Consider the following 24592-nt stretch of genomic DNA (forward strand, 5'->3'; position numbering starts at 1 on the left):
AGGGTCACGGTGAGAATGTACAAACTCCGTACAGACCGCATCCATAGGCGGGATCGAACCCAGGCCTCTGGCGCTGCAAGCGCTGTAAGGCAGCAACTCTACTGCTGCGTCAACAATGCCCATATCTTAAACCTAAAACTCAAATGAACTTAAACCTAAAAGTTAAAAGCATAACTGTAGGTATAGGGATAGGAATTATGTTGCAGATTAACATAGGTGAGGGAATTGGTAGTCAAACTGGCGACAAATCCTACACTGGCCGAAATGTGTCAACTTCCACCATATCAGTGTTGTATCTGAAAAAAATTATGTACATGCATTGCACTTCCTAGATAGTCTTCAGGAAAGCAGGTGAAGGGATCTGGGGTAAATTGAAGGGGAGAGGGGGGCACTGGAGAATTATTGGGAATCATTAGTAAGGAAAGATAAGAAAGTTAATTATCTTTAATCATTATCAGAATAAATCATTTTTCCACAAGATTGTGCGTACATGTACAACATCTTCTGATAAATAATTTTGTATAAAACAGATAAAAGCACTTTACAAAAATGAGAATATCACTTTAAAAAGTATGCTTGTTTGATGAAATGAACATGGGGAAAAGCTGCTGCTTTATGACATTAGAAGCAAAGGTAGGACCTTATCTATGAACGTCACATTCATTAACTACATATCTACCTTGTAACAATATCTCATTCATTTATAATTACAATGTTCATTTTACAGAAAATAGTTTCATGTGCTTTACCAGAAATGAACAACAGTTTACCATGTTGTCAAACAGCATCTATAAGTTAATGCTCGTGTCACGCAAAAGTATACAAAAGAAATTAAAGTTAAAAAATCTGTAGTTCAAGCAACTATTTTCCTGTTAGTGGTTGAAGTTGAAGTTTTTAGGTGTTGGTCAGTAGATTTTGGAAGCTCACAGTTTTCAACAAACATGACAAAAATCACGAGGCAACACAATGAGAACGTGCTGGGAAGTTTCCAAAGACTGGGCTGTGAGATCTTCAGACAATGCTCACTTGCAAGGAGAGTACAGAAAGTGCAATAGGAAGGTTGTTCAGACATCAGCCTCAGTCAGTTAGTCATCAGCCTCTTCTTCCACCTGTTTAATGACAGGGATCCCTAAATTTAACAGAAGTTACATAGTTAGAAAATTATTGGCCACTTGAACATGCAAAGCAAGTTTACAATTCCCCACTCAAGATTGAAGGATGCAGGGCAAAACTACTTTTAAAGTTTAATGTAGGAAATGTAGCTACCGGATTCCACAAGCAAACCTCGATTTATACAAATTCAGACAATCAATATTGATATAAATGAAACAATAAATGGCTTTAATTTTGTATTGATAATATTGATATTTCCTTCAGACATGAGGCCATTCAGCCTATCGAGTCTCTGCCAGCTCTCACAGCAATCCTATCAGTCCTCTTGCTCTACTTATTTTCCAGTACCCTGTTCTCTTCCACATGCTCATCAACTGCCACAGTAGCTGTCGTTTACAATAACAAAACAAACCTACCAAGCAACAGGACTTTGGGATATGAGAGGACAACAGAACATTCTTAAAAAAACCCCACATGGTCTCAAAGATAAAGCATGCAAATCTGCAAATACAATAACCTGAGGGAAAAAAATTAGCCATGACACGGGGACAACTTTGCTTGTCTCCTGGTTGTAGCATGGTATCCTTTATATACAGATCAGAGGTTTTGGTCTAACAATTCATCCAAAAGGTAAGACCCCTGTCAATGCAAACTCATTCAATGTAGCACAGAAGTGCAAGCCTGAGTTCTGCATTCAATTCTTTGGAATGGGAATTCAAAGCACAACGTTATGACTGAACTGACTATGCCATTATTGAATAAGGGAGACACTTCACACACTATCTGGCATGTGAAACACATTTCTTGCAGATTATTCAAAGCATTGTAAAGTCCTGGCCATTTCCAAAACTGCAGATCACTTGGAACTATGAAAAGTGAACAGTATAGAAACAGCCAAGTTTCTCTCGAATTACTACTAATTTAGATGTGACGATGTATTATTTATGGTCCCACAAGTGAAATATTTTCTACCTTATCAAACCTGTTCACAATTTTTAGAACATCTTTAGACAGCTTGGCAGTACAGCAGTTACTGGCTCACAGCTCTGGGATACCAGGTTCCATCCTGACATTGGGTGCTCATTGTGAGGAGTCTGCATGTTCTCTCCTTGGCCAAGCAGAGATTGGTACTTTCTTGATTAGTAAGGATGTCAAAGCTTACAAGGAGAAGGCAGGAGAATGGGTTTGAGGGGGAAAAACAAATCAATCATGATCGAATTGCGGAGCAGACTCAATAGGCCGATTGGCCTTATTCTGCACCTATGTCTTATGAGCTTTTGAACTAAGTGGGTTTACACTTGGCGCTTTGGAGATAAACTGCCTACTTCCAATCACCGTAGATACAAGAAACTGCAGATGCTGCTTATAAAAAATACAAAGTGCTAGAGTAACTCAGAGTGATTAGTTTCCAAAGATCATACAAATAGATCTTGTTGATCAGCCAGAATATTTCAACGTATAGAGCACTCTGCACTCTGAAGAAGCATCCCGACCCGAAAAGTCATTTATGCATCTCCTTCAGAGATACTGCCTGACCCAGTGAGTTACTCCAGCACTCTGTGGTTTTATTTACTTCCAATTACTCCTTAGTATTGGCAAATTGCAATATTAGAAGAGAGGTTGTGTTAGAAATTATGTTGCTGGGATAAACAAAAAAGTGGGGAAACAAATGGGAATATTGCTCGAATACCAGCATGGACCCAATAGGGTCAATAGCCTCCCTCTCTATTACTATGTGTGAGCTATAAGAAATTCTACAGGCCATCCTTAGATCTTCAGTTATCTGGTGAAATAAAACCAACAAAAAAAAAGGGTCATGACCCGAAACGTTACCTGAACAGCGTTTAGTGCTCCATACACTGAAATATTCTGGCTGATTAACACGATCCACTTGTATGATCTTTGGAAATTTATTATAAGAAAATAACTGCAGATGCTGGTACAAATTAAAGGTATTTATTCACAAAATGCTGGAGTAACTCAGCAGGTCAGGCAGCATCTCAGGAGAGAAGGAATGGGTGACGTTTCGGGTCGAGACCCTTCTTCAATTCACAAAATGCTGGAGAATTTGCTGGATTATTATGCTGGAGAATTCACAAAATGCTGCCTGACCTCCAGCATTTTGTGAATTGAAGAAGGGTCTCGACCCGAAACGTCACCCATTCCGTTTGGAAATTTATTGTTCTGTATGGGCCCCTTCCGTGTCTGTTCGCAGCCATTGCGTTCAGGCAAGGTTCTTCTTTCCCTCCCTCCCCATCCCAGGCACATTCATTTACATTCATTCCCCACCCCTCCTATCTCTGGGTCCTCCATTTCCCTTTTATTCCCCCCATCTTCCCCCTCCTTTGTCCCTTTCCTTAACCCTCCCTCTGACTTAACATTTCACTCTTCCTCTTCTTTCCTTATCTGGCACCCCTTTATCTCTTATTCACCTTGAGCCTTTGTACTAACTCCACCCATCTGTCAATCGCTACCCCCCTCATCTGTTTCCACCTGTCACTTGCCAGGCTTTGTCCCACCTTTTCCAGCTTTTTCCTTCACAACTCCAGTTTCCTCCCATATCCCAAAGACGTGAGGGTTTGTAGCTTAATTTGACCTCTGTAAATTGCCCCGTGCGTGTAGGGAGTGGATGAGAAGGTGGGATAACATAGAACTAGTGTGAACAGGTGATCGATGGTTAGCGTGGACTCGGTGGGCTGAAGGGCTTGTTTCCATGTTGTATCTCTATATGCAACTAATCCCCCATCGACCTGAGGAAGGGTTCGCCCCAAAGTGTTATCTGTCGATTCATTAGTGCATCAGTCACTGAAAGGAAGCATGCAGGTACAGCAGGCAGTGAAGAAAGCCAATGGAATGTTGGCATTCATAACGAGAGGAATTGAGTATAGGAGCAAAGAGGTCCTCTGCAGTTGTATAGGGCCCTAGTGAGACCGCACCTGGAGTACTGTGTGCAGTTTTGGTCTCCAAATTTGAGGAAGGATATTCTTGCTATTGAGGGCGTGCAGCGTAGGTTTACTAGGTTAATTCCCGGAATGGCGGGACTGTCATATGTTGGTAGACTAGAGCGACTAGGTTTGTATACACTGGAATTTAGAAGGATGAGAGGGGATCTTATCGAAACGTATAAGATTATTAAGGGGTTGGACATGTTAGAGGCAGGAAACATGTTCCCAATGTTGGGGGAGTCCAGAACCAGGGGCCACAGTTTAAGAATAAGGGGTAGGCCATTTGGAACGGAGATGAGGAAAAACTTTTTTAGTCAGAGAGTTGTGAATCTGTGGAATTCTCTGCCTCAGAGGGCAGTGGGGGCCAATTCTCTGAATACATTCAAGAGAGAGCTAGATAGAGCTCTTAAGGATAGCGGAGTCGGGGGGAATGGGGAGAAGGCAGGAACGGGGTACAGATTGAGAGTGATCAGCCATGATCACATTGAATGGTGGTGCTGGCTCGAAGGGCCGAATGGCCTACTCCTGCACCTATTCTATTAGGAATAGTCTATTGTCTATTGATTCCCCCCACAGATGTAGCCTGATCCACTGAGTTCCGCAACACCTTATCTTTTGCTCAAAATGCAGTATTTGCAGTCTCTCATGTCTCCATTCTAGCAAGCTTCTAGAAAGGAAAATCACCAAACCAGATTCAGCCACTGTGTGGCAGTGTGTACTGCATTGTCTTCAAACATCTATTACTGTATGTTAGGACCTGGCTTGCTGGTTCTCAATTACATTGCTCCTCATCAGCCTCCACCTTGCATTCTCCACAAACTAAGCAAAGCATTGGAACTAGCATCTAGACCCATTCGCCCGTAGACCTGCAAATCTTTAAAAATTCTTTGTTCCAAACCTCTCCATGAATTCCTTCCTCCATTTTCAATAACCTCCTTCAGCGCTACCTCCTCCAAGATCTGTCTTTTCCCCCGATCCTAGGCTCCAGAGCCTCTCTTCAGTTTCTTGCCAAGAATGCTGGTTGCCAGGTTAATCACCAGAGTAAATCAGCCCAGTATGGGTGGCTGAAGAATTGATGTGAGATTGTCAATAAGCATGCTGGAAACAATAGTTGACAAGGAAATAAGTGAGGGAGGGGGTGGGATGGAATGACTCAAACAACTGGCACAGATTCGATGGCAGAACTGCCTCCCTATGTAACATAATGAAATGTAAATATGTCAGTTAACATACCATCTAGTTTCTTCAGCCGAGTCAGCCTCTTCGTCGCTTCTTCCACCCACACGCCTTCCGATGAGTATTTCTCTTCTAATGGGTTCCCCACAAATACAAGGTCCACCAGGTTAGGAAGATCAGCCAGCTTGGCAAATTCAGCTAAATGTTGAAAGTAACGAAGAGAATTAGGAGAAAGTAAGTGTGCGAGAGAGTGATGGAGGGAGGGAGGGACAGAGAGACAAAGGGGAGAATATACAGGGATGGAGAGGGAGACAGAGAAGTAGGAGGCAGAGAAAGACACAGAGAGACAGTGAGAGAGAGAGACAGACAGAGAGATTGAGAAAGAGGGTGGGACAGAGATACAAAGGGACAGTGAGAGATGGAGACAGAGGGAAGAAGAGAGGGGGCAGAGAAGGAGACAAAGGAGACCAAAAAAGACAGAGAGAGAGAGAGAGAACCAGAGATACAAAGTGAAACTGAAAGGCAGACACTGGCAGAAGCAAAGAGAGAGAAAGAGTCAGGCAGACAGACCAGGGCGACAGTCAGACAGATAACCAAAAGTTGTCACAACCGGATGACTTGAGAGGGAACGAGAGACTAGAGTTTGAAGAAGAGAGGGTAGATATTTGATAAGTGAAATGTCGTTAAGCAATATGCACTCCTGCATATTGCATACAGATCCTGAGGGGCTCTGACACTGGTGAAGTGGAGACAATGACTCCTCCTGTGACAGAGATGAAGTGAAATTTCTATTTCTTAGTGTGTCATGAGTCTTTGGAACTCTTCCTCAAAGGTAATTGGAAGTAGAGTCCTCGTTACTTCTCTTCTAGGTAGAGGTAGATAGATTCTTGGTAAGTACGAGGGTGAAAGATTACCGCAGTTACATAGGAGTGTAGAGCAGAGGCTACAGTCAGATCAGCACTTAACTTACTGGCAGAGATGTTTCCCAACAAGTGGTGATGCAGGGACAGAGAGGGGGTAAATTCAGTTATCAGATCCAAATGGAGGCATGCAATATGGTTAGGGACAGGGTGAAAGTCCTGGTGAAATGGTATCAATAAACAAGCTGTAAATTACAAAGCAGCCCACGAGGTTATTAATTACTAATAACCTGAACCATTGCAAACTAGCTTTACATCTAGAAATTAAACCATTACTGTTCTGAATGAGCACAATGACTAAATCTCCATTGTTCTCAGGGACAGACCATCCAAAGATTCATGAAGGCATTTCTCCTCACCTCAGCCCAATGTGGCTTATTCCATATTCTAAGGCGATGAGCCTTAGTTTTAGATTCCTCGTCCAGGGGAAACATTGAGACTAGGAGTTTTGCAAGTTTCAGTGAGATCTCCTTTCAATCTTCTTCACTCTTCAGAATACCAACACTAGTTTATTTTTTAATTATTATTCATTCAAGGGATGTGGGCTTTGCAGGCCGAGACAGTATTTAATTACCCATTCCTAACTGGCCTCTGGAAGGTGATGGTGAGCTGCTTTACAGATCTACTCAATCTCACCCCCTTTAACATTCCTGGGACCAGTCAAGCAAATCTTCTCTGAACTCTGAACAGAGTGGCAAGAATATTGCTTTTTAGATTATGAAACCAAAACTGTACTCAGTACTCCAGATGCACTTTCATCAAGCTGTTATATAATTAGCAAAACATCTAATAAAGTTGTAAAAGATTTTAGACGAGTTTGAAGGAAGAAACACAAGAAGTCCAAACATTAACAAATCAAGAAAGAATAAAATCAGACAGGAAAGATACCAAGGAAGCAAAACAGAATTATAGGATTCTAAAAAAAGGTTAACCATGTAGTAAGATATAATACAATTAAAACGTGAGTGAACTATATGTATAGCAATGTACACAGTGTCTGCAATAAAATAGGGCATCTGGTATTGGTAACCACCAGACCAAGTGTGGTTTACTAAAACAAGGGTACAGGGAAAGTGGTACGGGGAATTAAACACTGCAGTAACATATCTGGAAAACAGAGGGAAAAGGGATGGAGAAGCTGCAATACTTGTTATTACATAATGACATTAGAAATAAGGCGAAAGATATAAAGAAAACAATCTATTTAGATAAAGGATCAACCATGCTCATTCAGACTACATTATAAGACCTCCACCAGAAGGTTGGTGGAGGAACGTCACCCATCCCGCCAGTCTTGGATGCGCCTGTACCAATTGTTTCCCTAGCAGACGTATGTTTGGCCTGCCTGAGAGTGCATCTGCAGAAAGCAACGGTGGTGCAGCGGTAGAGTAACTACCTTGCAGTGCTGGAGACCCGGGTTCAATCTGGACTACGGGTGCTGTCGGTACGGAGTTTGTACGTTTTCCCCATGACTGCGTGGGTTTTCTCTGAGATCTTCGATTTCCTCCCACACTCCAAAGACGTACTGGTTAATTGGCTTGGTGTATATGTAAATTGTCCCTAGTGTGTGTAGGATAGTGTTAATGAGCGGGGATGGCTGGTCGGTGCGGATTCAGTGGGCCGAAGGGCCTGTTTCCGCGCTGTATCTCTAAACTAAACTGGCCCAGATGGAATCCCAGACGCCTCCTCGGGACCCGTGCGGACCAGCTGGCAAAGGTATTCACTGACATCTTTAACCTCTCACTACTCCATTCTGAGGTCCCACCTGCTTTAAGAAGACCACTATTATCTCATCCAAATCATTAATATACAACGTGAAGTGTAGCAGCCCCAGTACCGACCCCTGTGGAACTCCGCTAGTCACTGGCAGCCAACCAGAAAAATCCCCCATTATTGCCACTCTCCGTCTTGTGCCACCCAGCCAACCTGTTGTTCTTGAGAAGGTGGTAAAGGGTCATTGCAGACATTCCCGCATCCGTAACCAAATAATGTTGGGTAGGGAGGTCTCAGGATTTGGATAAAGCAACATGGAAGAAATACTAACATATTTCCAAACATGATTGGTACATGACGTGGGAAAAACCTGCACCTGTGGTGTTGCCTTACATCTGAATCCTTGTCTTTTTGGATGTAGAGACTTGGATGTGCAGTTACAGAGTAACCTGGGCAAATAACTATAGAGCATGTTGCAGACGGTACACACTGCAACTACTGTGCATCATTGGGAGAGGGAATAAATATTTCAGGTGGTAGATGGGCTACAAATAAATTTGCATGCTTTGCCCGGGATGGTCTCAAACTTTCTGAGTACTAATGGAGTTCCACATCCAGACAAGAACATTTTATCAGAATCTGTGTCACTGGCCAGTGATTGGTGTCCATCTTAATTGTACTCAAGTAGGTGATGGCGAACCATCAAGTCCAATATCTTGCACATAAAGCAAAACGTGTGTGGTGCCCAGCAGCGAGTCACTCTCAGCAGGATAACCAGATTCTAATCTGCTGTGACAGCAACAATATTTATGTTGCTGATGCATCGTGTTTTTCGTCAGTGATAGAGAAGGACTCTGAGATGGCAATGTTACTGAATGTTAAGGGCAAGGGATTAGGCTCCTCTTGATTGAACATGATCGTTGGCTGCTTTTCTTGTTACTTGTTATTTATCCTGTCCATGCTCAAATGTTGTGCAGGTTTTATCCATGCAGGAAGGTCTGCTTCATTCGTTCAAGAGTTGTGAATGGAATTGAACACATCAGAAGTTGTAACAGTGGTACATAAAAGTGCAGGTGCTAAACTGGTAAAACTGCAACGCTGGGTCATGTATGTTAAACAGGAAAAAGAATGGACAGAGTTCAGCAACCTCACAACAAACCAATCAGACCAGCTTTGCCATCCTGCCACATACAGCCTGGAATAGTGGTGGAAATTGTATATCATCACTAATGTCTAGTTTAAAAAAAAATCTAGGTGATTAACTTAATTTAAATTACAGGGCTGGTGGGATTTGAATTTAGCTTACTGGACTGATAGTTCAAGCCACATATTTACTGTAAGTGTAACCACTGAACCACATCAGATGATACAAAAATGTAAGGAAAACAAGGGGTACCAGAATTTGAGAGGACATATACTAAAAAAGGATGGACAGACCAGGCTTCCTTTCCCTTGACAACAGACCTAAAAACATAATTCAAATTATAAATAACAATAGAAAATGCTGAAAATACTCTGTGGGTTAGGCATCATCTGTGGAAACAGATAATAATTCAGATCGAAGACGCTTTGTCAGAATGACAAAACATCTTTGATCTGAAGTTTTAATTCACTTTCTCTCTCCACAGATAACGCCTAATCTTCTGAGTTCTTTATAGCATTTGAAGTTTAATTATAGATTTACATCATCTGTAATTTTTTTTGTTTTTCATCTTTTTTTCATGCAAGTTCTTGATGGACTGAATACAGAGAGAACATTTCCAGCTATGTTGAAGAAGGTAACTGGAGTCCATTGCTAAAAGATATCACTAAGAAACCCGACAAGAGGAGCAAGGGAACAGAGAATTACACTGGTGCATTTCGATGAACAGAGTGGAAGTGACACAACAACAGCATAAATGTCAGTATGGGCTGTCTGACATGTGGTTCGTTTCTGTGCTATAGATCCTATAAAATTTCAGGTATCTCAGCACAAACATCCTTGAATGATAATATAAAAACACAAAAGTAGATGACTATTTAACATGACCAAGACACAAATCTACTGCTTCCAGAGAATTGCTATTTGACAAACATAGCTGTTGATTCAGGGACCTCTGACAGGCTTCAGCTACAGAAGAAAATGACGAGTCTCATTAGATCAAGGTTCATTTGTATTTTAGCTTCTGCAACCTGGTTTATTTCTATATCCCTCAATTCTCTTAGCAAGAACATAACCACCTCAAATTTGAAATGTTCAATATTGTCTCCACAGATTTAAGGAGGGATGGTGGGAGTTGCTTCATTGTCAGAGTCACAGAAAGGTACAGCAGGGACACATGGCCATAGTCCATGCCAAGTCACTGCTATTGTTTTAAAACCTGTAAGTACAGCAAACCCCTTCCCGAGGTGCTGTGGCCGCGGTGCCGCCCAGAAGGTTCGTTGGTCAGTGGGACCTAGCCCGAAGGTTCGGCGATCGGCAAGACCGGAAACCCGCCCGAAGGCTCGTAGGACCGCGCAACCAGCGGCCTGCCTGAAGGCTCGTCGAACAATGTGACTGGGAGGGAACTGGAGACGTCGCATGTGAGGAGCGTGGGCCAGTAGGAGGGTGAACTGGATTAATGCCTCCAGCGTCTTCAAGGTCGGCTTCAGGAGACGACCCGGGACACAAAGATGGGCCGACCGGACTTTGAATAATGGCGTTAAAAATAGCATTGCCCGCATGTGTAATATACGCAATAAGAATTTCACTGTGCAGTTACATAATGTGCCAAATAAAGCAGTATTGACTATTGATTGACACTATTGACTATTGAACCCTCGCTATAACCAAATAAGGGGGGGGGGTTAATATGTACAGTACTATTGGGAAAAACAGCCAATAAACATACACTACGCAATAAACAGTAAAGGACACAAAATATACAATAACTTGGGGCGGCACAATGGCACCGTGGTAGAGTTACTACCTTACAGCGCCAGAGACCGGAGTTTGATCCTGACCTCGGGCGCTCCCTGTGGCAGCGTGGATCTCGTCCAGGTCCTCGGGTTTCCTCCCGCGTTGGGGAGACATGGTTTGTGGTTTGGTTGGTTTCTGTGGGTCGCTGGTCGAGCCGCTAGCTTATGGCCCCGGGTGCTCCCTTTCGCTGCCTGGATTTCCTCTGGGTGCACTGTTTCTATCCGAAACGTTGTAGCGTGGGGGTGGAGCTGGGGCGCCCGGGTGGGAGAGTCACGGTCGCAGGGGGTGCCAGGGTGGGGGAGTCACGGTCGCAGGGGGTGCCCAGGGTCAAGACAGTGTCTCTGGCGCTGAGGCTCTGCTGGTGGTTCGCGGAGGCCAGTTAGGCCGCAGGCCTGCATTTCTTTGTGGGGGAGGAGACCCAGGGAAACCCAAGCTGTCGGAATGCCTTTGCCTTTGCAAGGAGGGAGGGAAGGTAGAACCACTGCGGTAGTTTTATCCTACACATTATGAATTGTCCCTAGTGTGTGGGATAGAACTAGTTTATGGGTGATCGCTGGTTGGCACGGACTCGATGTTTCCATGGTGTATCTCTAAACTAAACTAAGCTAAAATGGTTCAAAAACACCATTCGCTCCATTCACCTAGTGGTCATTCCGTGAAACAACAAACTCGGTCTAACTGATTTAGTCCGCTATAACTGAGGTTCATTAAAACGAGGGTTTACGGTAGGTTTTACTGTTATTATTTTGCTCAGCTTTTATACTACATATATGGGTCCAATAAAGCTTCACTAACTGAAGATCTATTGGGCATTTAGGGGTATGGGAATTGTGAGATGATCAAAGGTTCATCTGGGTGCAATCACACAGGTAATGCTTGATGTAACAATGTTGCTGCCTAAATTATTGCGATCAGTCATTGTGAAGTAATCCATATTAACCCAGGCTGAAGGTGAAGGAAATGCTAATGATGAAGGACGCTGGGAATCAGAAATCCAAAGCTACTTCTTTCACCCAAACCTGCAACATTTACTGGGAGTCCTTACTCAGATTTATTTTAGTTTAGAGATACAGTATAGAAACACACCCTCCAGCCCACCAGGTCCATGCCGACCAACAATCACCTGTACACTAGTTCTATGTTATCCCATCCTACACACTAAGGGCAATTTTACAGAAGATAATTAACCTACAACATGTACGTCTTTGGAATGTGAGAGGAAACTGGAGCACCCGGAGAAAATCCACACGGTCACGGGGAGAACGTACAATCTCCGTACAGATAGCACCAGCAGTCAGGATCGAAACCGGATCAGGATCGAAACTGTGCCATCCACTTCAGGTACTTCTCCCACTTCCCACATTCCCACTATTCAAATCAGCAATCAACATGTCAACTATGGGACCTGCTGGGTGTTTCGTGGAGAAAACTCTTCTACTTTCACAACCATCCATCAAAGTCAGACCATTTCAGACCAAAAGACGTTACTTAGTGTGTTTCTCGCCCAGTCTCTGGTCAAGTAAAGTAAGTCCACTTCACCATATTGACTTGTCATCTGCCAACTTGAATGTGGAGATGGCTAGTCTTCTATGTGTTTCAATCATCCATAGAATCCATATGAAGTTGCCCAGCATTACTCCAACAATTTGCGTCTATCTTTGGTTGTTATAAGTACAACTGTGGCTATGATTCAAAAACATTTCATTGGCAGTAAAGTGCTCAGGCATGTGCTGATGTTGTGAAACCCTCTGCAGTAATGCAAGTTTTCTATATTAAAAAATGTGGAGCGTACCCCAATCCTTCACTATGTTGTTCGACATGTATAGCACTCGGAGCTGCTTCATGGCATGAATTCCTTTAAGCTTCTCTATTAAGTTGTACGATATCCACAATTCTTCCAATGTCTCCCCGACTGACTCCTGCAGAAAGTAAAATTAATTATAGCAGTAAAGATAGAGAGTGATAGGAAATGTGCTTAATTTCTTTGTAACAATATTTTAACATGCAATTGCACTGATTTCATCGCTTGCAGTGTGCCTTGATTAAGGTGCAAACAGATTTGGAAATTAAACTAAGAAACGGGCAGGCAGGCAGAGTGCTTGAGTTAATTCGCAATACAAAGTATTTATAGAAATCACTGAAAGTTATTGGACAGGTACAGAGGACATAGAATTATGGTGAGAGGGGCAAGATTTAATACAAACTTGAGGGGCAACTTTTTCACTCAGAAGGTGGGGATTTTATGGAACAGGCTGCCAGAGGAGGTAGTTGAGGCAGGTACTGTAACAGCATTTAAAAGACATTTGGTCATGTACACAAATGAGAAAAGTTTAGAGAAATATGGGCCAAATGGGACAACTGGGTTGGCTTGGATGAGTTGAGCCTGTTTCCATTCGTATGACTCTATGACTATAAAAGAAAATTAGTACAACTTAAATAACTGACCAAAAGCTTGGTCAATTTATTCACAAAATGCTGGAGTAACTCAGCAGGTCAGGCAGCATCTCGGGAGAGAAGGAATGGATGATGTTTCGGGTCGAGACCCTTCTTCAGAGCTTGGTCAAAATGGTAGGAAATAATAAGCATCATAAAGGAAGCAAGAAAATCCAGGAAGGAAAAAAAGAGCAGATTTAAATGTTTCTCTTAATATCAAGGCACTGGACTGCAAAGGATGCTAATTATGTGATTAAAAATCTCATTTAATAACATTTAGAATACTGTAATTAGCCCCAGGCACCACATTTCAGATCTATTGGTCATGGAAGCGATGCTGTACAGAGTCAACAGACTGGTACCACAGCTGATGGGTTAAAATTATGAAGAATGCATAGATTGCAATTATTAAACTTTCTCTGCCATCTCTCGGATGAGCAACCACCATTTGTGTCACTCAATCTCCACCTTATCACAACCATTCTTTCTGTTCCCCCTTCCTTTCCCCTTCTCTACAAAAACATGCTTGTTTTCCCAATTTCTCCCAGTTCCGATCAAAGGTTATTGACTTGAAATATTAACCTGCTTCTTGCTCCACTGATACTGCCTGGCCTGCTGAGTATTTCAAGTATTCTCTTTTTACTGAATAGACTATATTTGTATTCCCTTAATTTTAAGATGGGCATTTTGGGTGTGACAAAGAACCATTCTCAAATGCACTGAATTTGAAGATACCAATGAACAATTAAATGGTTAATATATTAACTAAAGAATAGGAGTAAATTTAATAAATGATTAAATGATTCTTGTTATGGCTGACTGGTATTCCCCTTCATAAACGCGGAGCAAGAGTGGATTATTTTGACCATGTGGCTGTTCTACTATTTAATGACTTAGATTTTGTGGATGTGATGCCAAGTAAACTGGTAGCATTTGCCTTTCTTATACCACAAAACCAACAGCCTCTTATACAGTGAAACCACATGGAAACTCCAAAGCTGCAGTCTGTAATTTCTTGCATCTCTACTAGCTGCAATTTGCAATTTGCTCCAACGTAGCCTCTGAAATTGAGTGAACTTGTGGGAACTTCAGGTATTTACAAACTATTCTGAGAATAGAAAAAGCCTGAAAATGTTGTGTTTTGTGAATGACCTCTAATGGTGTATTACATAAAACTGTACAGAACAGGAATAGGCCCTTCCGTCAACAATGTCTGTGCCGAACATGATGTCAAGTTAAACTAATCTTCTCTGCCTGCATGTGATCCATATCCCTCCATTCCCTGCACATCCACGCGCCTTTTTGAAAGCTTCTTAAATGCCACGATTGTATCAGCCTCCACCATCCCTGTCAGTGCTTTCCAGGCACCCACCAATCTCTGTGTAAAAAACTTGCTGCACACATCTCCTTTAAATTTAGCCCCTCCCACTTTAAAGCTATGCCCTCTCGTCTCTTACAGTTCAACTCTGGGAGAAAGGTTTTAACTGTCTATCCCATCTGTGCCTTTCATAATTTCGTATACTTCTATCAGATCTCCCGTTAACCTCTGATACTAGTATATACAATTTTACATTCTAAACCTTTGCGCTTTGTATTGTGCCCCACCACTCTTTAACCAAATTTGCTGCCCAATTGCAGAAATAAGTACAAACCTTAATAATGGAGATTAGATTCAGATCATTCATTTGTTATTAACCTACCAGGCCATTTAAATTCTTTATGTTGTTTCTTCCCAGTGATAGAATTTTTAACTTCTCTGGAAAATAAGAAAAATACACAATATTTCACTTTAAACTGGCATTTAGTTCGTTGAAAGTGGCATCATAGGTAGATAGGGTGACAATAGACAATAGACAATAGACAATAGGTGCAGGAGTAGGCCATTCAGCCCTTCGAGCCAGCACCGCCATTCAATGCGATCATGGCTGATCACTATCAATCAGTACCCCGTTCCTGCCTTCTCCCCATACCCCCTCACTCCGCTATCCTTAAGAGCTCTATCCAGCTCTCTCTTGAAAGCATCCAACGAACTGGCCTCCACTGCCTTCTGAGGCAGAGAATTCCACACCTTCACCACTCTCTGACTGAAAAAGTTCTTCCTCATCTCCGTTCTAAATGGCCTACCCCTTATTCTCAAACTGTGGCCCCTTGTTCTGGACTCCCCCAACATTGGGAACATGTTATCTGCCTCTAATGTGTCCAATCCCCTAATTATCTTATATGTTTCAATAAGATCCCCCCTCATCCTTCTAAATTCCAGTGTATACAAGCCCAATCGCTCCAGCCTTTCAACATACGACAGTCCCGCCATTCCGGGAATTAATCTAGTGAACCTACGCTGCACGCCCTCCATAGCAAGAATATCCTTCCTCAAATTTGGAGACCAAAACTGCACACAGTACTCCAGGTGCGGTCTCACCAGGGCCCGGTACAACTGTAGAAGGACCTCTTTGCTCCTATACTCAACTCCTCTTGTTACGAAGGCCAACATTCCATTGGCTTTCTTCACTGCCTGCTGAACCTGCATGCTTCCTTTCATTGACTGATGCACTAGGACACCCAGATCTCGTTGAACCCCCCCTCCTCCTAACTTGACACCATTCAGATAATAATCTGCCTTTCTATTCTTACTTCCAAAGTGAATAACCTCACACTTATCTACATTAAACTGCATCTGCCATGTATCCGCCCACTCACACAACCTGTCCAGGTCACCCTGCAGCCTTATTGCATCTTCCTCACAATTCACACTACCCCCCAACTTAGTATCATCTGCAAATTTGCTAATGGTACTTTTAATCCCTTCGTCTAAGTCATTAATGTATATCGTAAATAGCTGGGGACCCAGCACCGAACCTTGCGGTACCCCACTGGTCACTGCCTGCCATTCCGAAAGGGACCCATTTATCCCCACTCTTTGCTTTCTGTCTGTTAACCAATTTTCTATCCATGTCAGTACCCTACCCCCAATACCATGTGCCCTAATTTTGCCCACCAATCTCCTATGTGGGACCTTGTCGAAGGCTTTCTGAAAGTCGAGGTACACCACATCCACTGACTCTCCCTTGTCAATTTTCCTAGTTACATCCTCAAAAAATTCCAGTAGATTTGTCAAGCATGATTTCCCCTTCGTAAATCCATGCTGACTCGGAACGATCCCGTTACTGCTATCCAAATGCTCAGCAATTTCGTCTTTTATAATTGACTCCAGCATTTTCCCCACCACTGATGTCAGACTAACTGGTCTATAATTACCCGTTTTCTCTCTCCCTCCTTTCTTAAAAAGTGGGATAACATTTGCTATTCTCCAATCCACAGGATGGTCAAAAGGCTTTTGGTACATTGGCTTTCAACAGTCAGAATATTGAGTATAAAAGTTGGGTGGTCATGTTGCAGTTGTACAAGACGTTGGTGAAGCCACATTTAGAGTATTGTATTAGTTTTGGGCACCATGTTATAGGAAAGATGTTGTCAAGCTGGAAAGGGTGCAGAGAAGATTTATGAGGATGTTGCCAGGACTTGAAGGCTTGAGCTTTAGGGAGAGGTTGAGCAGGCTCAGACTCTATTCCTTGGAGCACAGGAGCTTGAGGGGTGATCTTGTGCAGGTATACAAAATCATGAGAGGAATAGATCAATCAGTTAAATGCACAGATTCTCTTGCCCAGACTAGGGTAATCAAGAACCAGAAGACATTTAAGGTGAAGGGGAAAGATCTAATAGGAACCCGAGGGGTAACATTTTCACACGAACGGTGGTGAGTGTATGGAACGATCTGCCTGAGGAGGTAGACACAAAATGCTGGAGTAACTCAGCGGGACAGGCAGCATCTCTGGAGAAAAAGAATGGGTGACATTTCGGGTCAAGACCCTTCTTCAGCCTGAGGATGTAGTTGAGGCAGGTAATATCGCAATGTTTAAGAAACATTTAGACAGGTACATGGATTGTACAGGTTTAGAGGGATATGGGCAAAACGCAGGCAGGTGGGATGAGTGTAGATGGGACATGTTGCCTGGTGTGGAAAAGTTAGGCCGAAGGGACTGTTTCCACGCTGTAAGACTATGACAAGGGAAAGACTTTGGAGGAAGATTGCAGTCAATTGATTCAAAGGTTGAATAGTTTGAAAAAAAGGAGGGATTTTTATTACTATTCTGTAAGTTCTCATGAGAGACTTTGATGAGGCATTTCAATACGATGGCAAAGTTGACAACCTGATTGGAAGGATTTATGCAGAGTTAAAATAGGCACATTTGGGAGGATGACATGTGGTTAAGATTTGATGATCTTAGTCTAAATAACAAGTCCACCACTTGACACCTATCTCTATTGGTGAGGGTAACAAATGAGGGGCTCTGGTAATGAGGGAAATGAACTCGGGTCTCTGGTCACGAGGGAAATGAACTCAGATCTCTGGTAGTGAGGGTAATTAACTCGAGTTTCCAGTAGTGAGGGTATCGAATTTGGGTCTCTGAGAGTGAGAGTAATGATCTCGAGACTTTGATAGTGAGGGAAATTAAGTCAAGTTGTGATAGTAACAAACTCGAGTCTCTGGTCGTGAGGGTAATGAACTCGGATCTCTGGTCGTGAGGGTAGTAACAAATTCCAGTCTCCAGTAGTGCCTGCTGGGATTTGTACTCAAGTTTCTGAGGTGTTATTCCAGTTCAGAACGTTACTGGACTGGTAGCATTATCACTGAAACTATCATACCCAAAGTTAAGTAATGAATACTGCCATTAGTGAATATTTACAGTAGTGTATATATAGTATGTCATCATTTGACAACACACATCTATGATTTTATTTAAATATCTTAGGATGCCAGCTTTGCTAATGTAAATGGAGTAAAACATGAGCTCAGCAAGTGACAGCAAAAATACAGATGTACGTACTTCCATTTACCCGAAATAGTACATTTGCTTCAGTTTTAGAAGAATGTTTGATGTGAAAGTAAAAACACTTGAATGAAATCTTTAACAAAAATCTTACACTTACTTAGTCCATTCAAATTCGCTATTTTTTCAATGCAATTAGTTGAAAGAGACAATTTTCTGAAAAACAAGCAAAATAATATTTTAAATTTGGGTGATATTGCACCATTATTTAAAGCAACACTAGATTGCTGATTTTTAAAAAATGATAAAATGAAGGTCTTCATGTTCTCAAACATCAACTTCAGATACATGTTCAGTATTTCTGAGATCAGTGCTCAGAACAGAGAACTTTACAATGTACCACCAGAATGAAAACCTTGCTCCACTGACTGCATGAATCTGAAGCAAAATGATTTCACCTAATTTTGACAAGACCTCAGTTGCATGGAACTCACAGGTAAAACCGGCACACTAATTCAAATGAGCATCAGTGCATAGATAGGGTAGATGCACAGAATTGTTTACCCAGAGGAGGGAAAATCAGGAACCAGAGGACATAGGTTTATGGTGAGAGGGGAAAGATTTAATAGGAATCTGAGAGGCACCTTTTTTAGAAGAATGAGGGGAGACCTCATTGAAACATACAGAATAGTGGAAGGCTTGGATAGAGTGGGCGTGGAGTGGGAGTGTTTCGGACTAGAGGTCATAGCCTCAGAATTAGAGGACGTTCTTTTAGGAAGGAGATGAGGAGAAATTTCTTTCATCAGAGGGCGGAGAATCTGTGGAATTCTTTGCCACAGAAGGCTGTAGAGGCCAAGTCAGTGGATACTTTTAAGGTAGAGTTCTTGATTAGTACGGGTGCCAGAGGTTTAGATTTTTTTTAGATTTAGAGATACAGCGTGGAAACAGGCCCTTCGGCCCCCCGAGTCCGCGCCGCCCAGCGATCCCCGCACATTAACACTATCCTACACACACTAGGGACAATTTTTACATTTACCCAGTCAATTAACCTGCATACCTGTACGTCTTTGGAGTGTGGGAGGAAACCGAAGATCTCGGAAAAAGCCCACGCAGGTTACAGGGAGAACGTACAAACTCCGTACAGACAGTGCCCGTAGTCAGGATCGAACCTGAGTCTCCGGCACTGCATTCGCTGTAAGGCAGCAACTCTACCGCTGCGCCACCATGCCGTTATGGTTATGGTTAAGGTTATGGGAAGAAGGCAGGAGAACGGGGTTAGGAGGGAGAGATGATCCGTCATGATTGAATGGCGTAGATCTGATGGGCCGAATGGTCAAATTCTACTATTTGATATGACCTTATGGACATAGGTAGGAGAGGTTTAGAGGGATATGGGCCAAAAACAGGCAGGTTGAACTAGTGTAGATGGGGCACCTTGGTCCACACGGGCAAGCTGGGCCGAAGCGCCCGTTTCCGTGCTGCTTCTTAGGCCCCCCACGGTCATGGCTGACCATGGGTGATGCATCCTAGTTGGCTGCTTGCTCCACACCTCGGTTAGAGCAGCGTCGCTTGTGGCTGAAGAGACCAATGCGGGAGTGACAGTCTCTGTCGCAAAGGTCACATTTGCATGTGGTCTCTGGTCTGTTGAAATTGCTGCGCTCCTTTCTGTATGCCCGCTTGTCTGCCGCTACGTTCATCAGTTTCTCTTCAGGTTCAGGGTACCTCTCCACCTCGTATGGTCAGCTGCAAGGCTCTCCCAGGACTCCACATCGATGTTGAGCGCCTTCAAATCTCTCTTGCAGACATCCTTGTAACGTAGCTGGGGGCGGCCGATGGTTCTCCTCCCAGATGTCAGCTTTCCATAGAGGATGTCTTTTGGAATATGGCCATCCTCCATGCGGTGGACATGGCCCAGCCACTGCAGTCTGCGCTGCCTGAGTAGAGTGTACATACTCGGAAGAATCTCGGCGTTGGACACTCTGTCTTGCCAGGATATACCCAGGATACGGCGGATGCTTCTAAGGTGGAAGGTGTTGTCTTTTCTCCAGTCTGGCATATGTAATCCACATCTCACTGCTGTACAGCACCGTGCTGTTGACACAGGCGTTGTAGACTGCTATCTTTGTCTTCACTGTCAGCTTTGGGTTGGTCCACACTCAAGTTGTGAGACGAGCGAGAGTTGTAGCTGCCTTCCCGATCCTCTTGTCAATCTCTGAGTCCAAGGAGAGGTTGGCGGTGATGGTGGAGCCGAGGTACATGAACTGATGGACGGCATCGAGTTCGTGGTCGTCGATGGTGATGACAGGCTGTATCCTGTCCCAGGACGTTCATCTTCTTCAGGCTGATGGTCAGCCCAAAGTCCTTGCAAGCCCAATAGAAGCGGTCATCAGTGACTGTAGTTCCTGCTGGGTGTGGGACATGTTTCCGTACTGCATGACTCTATAAATCTATGATATATCCAATTATGCTGATAGGTATTGACAGTCTGGAATGGAAGGCATTCTACTCCTTAATAATATCATCTTTTGATAGACACAAATGCTGGAGTAACACAGCGGGTCAGGCAGCATCTCTGGAGAGCATATCTGTACAGCAGCACCTTGCTGGGGTTGTGGTGAGTTCAGCAGCAGAAATCTTGAGCACTGCAGCTCTCAACCATTGATACTCTGTAGAATGAATCAAACAGGATCCCATGATTATGGGGACATTGGGTCATCCAAGGTGGGTAATCCTTTTAGCATTCTGCCTGAAGATAGTTGGAAATGATTCAGTCTTTTCTTAGTGCTTCAAGCTATAGATTATCAGGAAGCTTTATTTTCATATTGGTTGTTTAAATTTTCAGCATAATTTTTAGATTTAGAGATACAGTCCAAATACAATTTATTTGAGATACAATTCAAATCTGTAAGTACAGGACTCCAGATTTAGTTGTTGGTTTCTTACAAACAAATTAGCAGGAGACCACTCTTTTTAGACTTTAGACATACAGCGCAAAAACAGGCCTGCCGAGTCCGCGCCGACCAGCGATCACCTTGTACACTTGCACTATCCTACAATTTATGATCTTATTGAAGCCAATTAACCCACAAACCTGTACGTAACCTCAACTCTACATTTCTACCTATATATGTAACTTCTCTACCCCCTTCCTTATCAGAAATCTATCTCTTTCCATCTAAAAAATATTCAAACATTTTACTTAGCTGTAAGCAATTAACAAATCTAACAGATTATTGTTTAGTGGAAAAGTATTATTTAAGTTAAATAGACTACAATAAGTCTAGGAATAGTGTGAACAGTACTGATCTCCTTATTTAAGAAAGGGTATAATGTGTTGGATGCATTTCAAAAAGGTTAACTGGAGTAACATTTGGAATTGGTGAGTTGCCTTACGAGGAAACGTTGGGCAGGCTAGGCTAATACCCATGGAATTCAAATGAATGAAAAAGAATAGTTGAAACAACTAAAATCCTGAGGGATCTGGGCAGGATAGATATGGTAAGGATTTTTGCTTTCATGGGATACTCTAGATTCAGGAGTCATTGTTTAAAAATAAGCTTATTTAAAACAGAATAAGTCAAAAAGTTATTCTCCTAATGGCTCAAGACTCTTTGGAGTTCTCTACAAAAGAAAGTGGAAGCAGAGTCTTTGAATGCATCTAGGCAGTGATTATGGGGAGGAGGGTGGGGGCACTTTAGGAAATCAGATCAGCCAGATGCTATTATGCAGCAGGCAGCTCAAAGAGACGAGTGGCCTTCTCTTGCTTTTAGTTTTTTGCTCAGATGAAGGTATTTAGGGCAATTCAGAGGAAAGCATTAAAATGTGGTAAAAATGACAACACTTAAACAAATGTGTAGGAAGCAACTGCAGCTGCTGGTTTACACCGAAGATAGACACAAAATTCCGGCGTAACTCTGCGGGACAGGCAACATCTCTGGAGAGAAGCAATGAGTGACGTTTCGGGTTGAGACCCTTCTTCAGACTGTTTCTTGTCACCCATTTCTTCTCTCCAGAGATGCTGCTTGTCCCGCTGAGTTACGCTTAAAGAAATGTTGTTCTACGAATGCTAGCAGAAGTATTAATTTCTATAGCTCCCTCATCTCCACAACCTTTGCTGATTTGGGATTGAAGAAACTAACCAAGATTCCTGCCCCACTGCCAGTGACAAAGGTATGAACTCAGACACCAAAGCATCACAATTCCTTGTGATAGGGATCAGCTGAAGAATGCCCACTTTGACCAGATACAACATGCCATCCAATATTTGAATGTGTTAGGAGCTGTAAGAGAAGGTGAAACCTTGAAAACATTATAGTTTTCACTTTAAAACCATATTTTAAGGAAAGAAAGTCCAGCAGGGGGAGCGAGGCACATAAATAAGCACTCAAGGTTCAATCCAGAAAAACTTACTCGCAATTACTCAGTGTTGAAAGGGACGCATCCATCTTTTCAATAGGAGGGACCTGGCCATACAACTTCACCTCCCGTGCTTCAGCTGCCTTCTCACCTGACCTTTCTTCCTGAAAATCAATGTTTTTTCATCCTTTTAAAATTTCTATCTAGGAGACAAATAATTAGCAACACCATTCATCCTTCTTTTAAGGCCTTGCCATGGAACCCACAACTAACCTCTCGGTCATCTACACATCTTGGAAATCCTTGCTCTCTTCCAGTTGTTGCCTTTTTTGCATGTATATCAGCAAAAGGTCTAACTTTTGACAGAGCCCAAATCATCATTTATGCCATCTTGCTAATTGAAGCTATTGAGATGTGCCCAAGACTAGCCCAAAGCCTTAAAAGCAGGGGGTGGTGATACAATCATGAAGGTTAGAACATCATGATTGTATCACCACAGATAAAATAGAGCGATAAGCACTGGGAGAATGGATGAGGCAATGGACGAATTGTAGGAAAAGGTATAGTCAAGATAGCTGTTGGAATATGGAGGATTGGAATAATTGATCACTAAATAAAAGTGAATTGAGTCAGGTATGGACATGGGAAAGAGAGAGCAGAATGGAAATTGGCAGAGGTTATGTAACTTCCTATCTGGAATTCCACAGCAGATTAACAAGGAGATAAACCATTCATATACCAAGAAAAAATGAGGGAGAGAATCTGAGGAGGCTTTCCCTAACAAAGTACCTGTTCAAATGCCCTTTAAATGTTGTAACTATCTGCCACCACCATCTCCTCTGGCAGTTCATTCCAGATATTCGAAAAGCAGATTTCCTCAGATCTCCCTTCAATTACCCCCCCCCCCCCAACATTAAACCTGTGTCCTCTAATTCCAGACTCTCCTGTAAATTGAATTTAATCCAGACAAGTGGGAAGTGCATCCAAGATCTGCTGTGATTAAATTCCATATGATTTTGACTATCTATTCCATCTATGCCCATCATAATTTTGTACATCTCTTTAAAGGGACTCCTTTAATTTCCAGTGAGAGAACATCTAGCCTGTCCAATCTCACCATTCAACTACAGCCCTCCATTCCACGCAACACATTGATGAATCTCTTCTATTGTTACCACGTTCTTTTTTCCAGTGCAACCACAGGACTGTACACAATACACAATACTCTTAAGTGCACTCTAATGTTTTGTATGGCTGCGTTATGGTATCCCAACTCTTTTACCCGATGCCTCACCTATGAAGGCAAATATATCACATGTCACTACCCATCACCCATGTGGCTATTTTCAGGGAACTACGGACATGTACGCAAGACATGTATCAATACTTCTCAAGGTTTTGTCAATTACGCTATTTGTCCTCCCAGAATTTGACCTCCCTGGTCCCATTTGTTCGCGTTTGGCCTGTATCCCTCTAAACAGTTCCTATCCAAGCACATATCCGAGTGCCTTTTAAATGCTGTTACGGTACCTGTCTCAACTACTCCCCGCGGCAGCTCGAATAAATAGAATTTCGGTAGAAGAAAATAATGAGTTTTGCAGAGCAAATGCAGGCTGAGGCAATGAATGGATCCACCACACGAATCATGTTGTTGGGGGAAAGGTGTAAACAGGCTTTGTGGTGCACAGGGACGATGAACACTGAAGACTGGAAGGAGGAACAATCAGGGATTGATTGTAGGGGTTGTTCCGAAGGTGGTCGAGGGGGGGGGGGGGGGTGGGGGAGCAAGGAGGGGGAGCAGAAGGTGGTCGAGTGGATGGCTGCAGGGAGCGAGTCGTGTTCGGGACTGGGGGTGGTCGAAGCCGGGGGGGGGATCGAGGCGGAGGGAGGGAAGATGGAGGTGGAGGTGATCGAGGCCGGGTGGGATCGGGCGCCTGTTACTCACCCACTTGGCCAGAGCCTCTTTAATGGTGGTCGCTTTTGCCTGGAAAAGAAGAGGAGAGGCGGCGTTACTGAGGAGCGGGCAGCGTTACTGAGGGACGGCGACCGAAACCCCCACTCACTCACCATCCTCCGCTGCGGTTGCTAGGCACAGCGATGCCCCGCGCAGGCGCGGCTCACCGGGGCGGGGTGAAAATGACGCGATGGCCAGGGGGCGGGGCGAGGATG

The 24592-nt window shown here is 43.1% G+C and overlaps 1 protein-coding gene across 1 annotated transcript; it reads right to left on the reverse strand.

The window, feature by feature from the left end:
* Positions 1–459: 459 nt before the first annotated feature.
* Positions 460–24592, reverse strand: dnal1 (dynein, axonemal, light chain 1). Its single transcript, XM_078406213.1, has 8 exons — positions 24491–24592; positions 24369–24407; positions 22478–22587; positions 18228–18283; positions 14939–14994; positions 12598–12724; positions 5292–5432; positions 460–1129 (listed from the first exon to the last, which is right to left on the reverse strand). Exons 1-8 carry the CDS (start codon positions 24491–24493, stop codon positions 1086–1088), a joined length of 576 nt encoding a protein of 191 aa, XP_078262339.1. The 5' UTR covers positions 24494–24592; the 3' UTR covers positions 460–1085.

Source organism: Rhinoraja longicauda, chromosome 10 (assembly GCF_053455715.1).
Source record: "Rhinoraja longicauda isolate Sanriku21f chromosome 10, sRhiLon1.1, whole genome shotgun sequence".
Taxonomy (NCBI): Eukaryota; Metazoa; Chordata; class Chondrichthyes; order Rajiformes; family Arhynchobatidae; genus Rhinoraja; species Rhinoraja longicauda.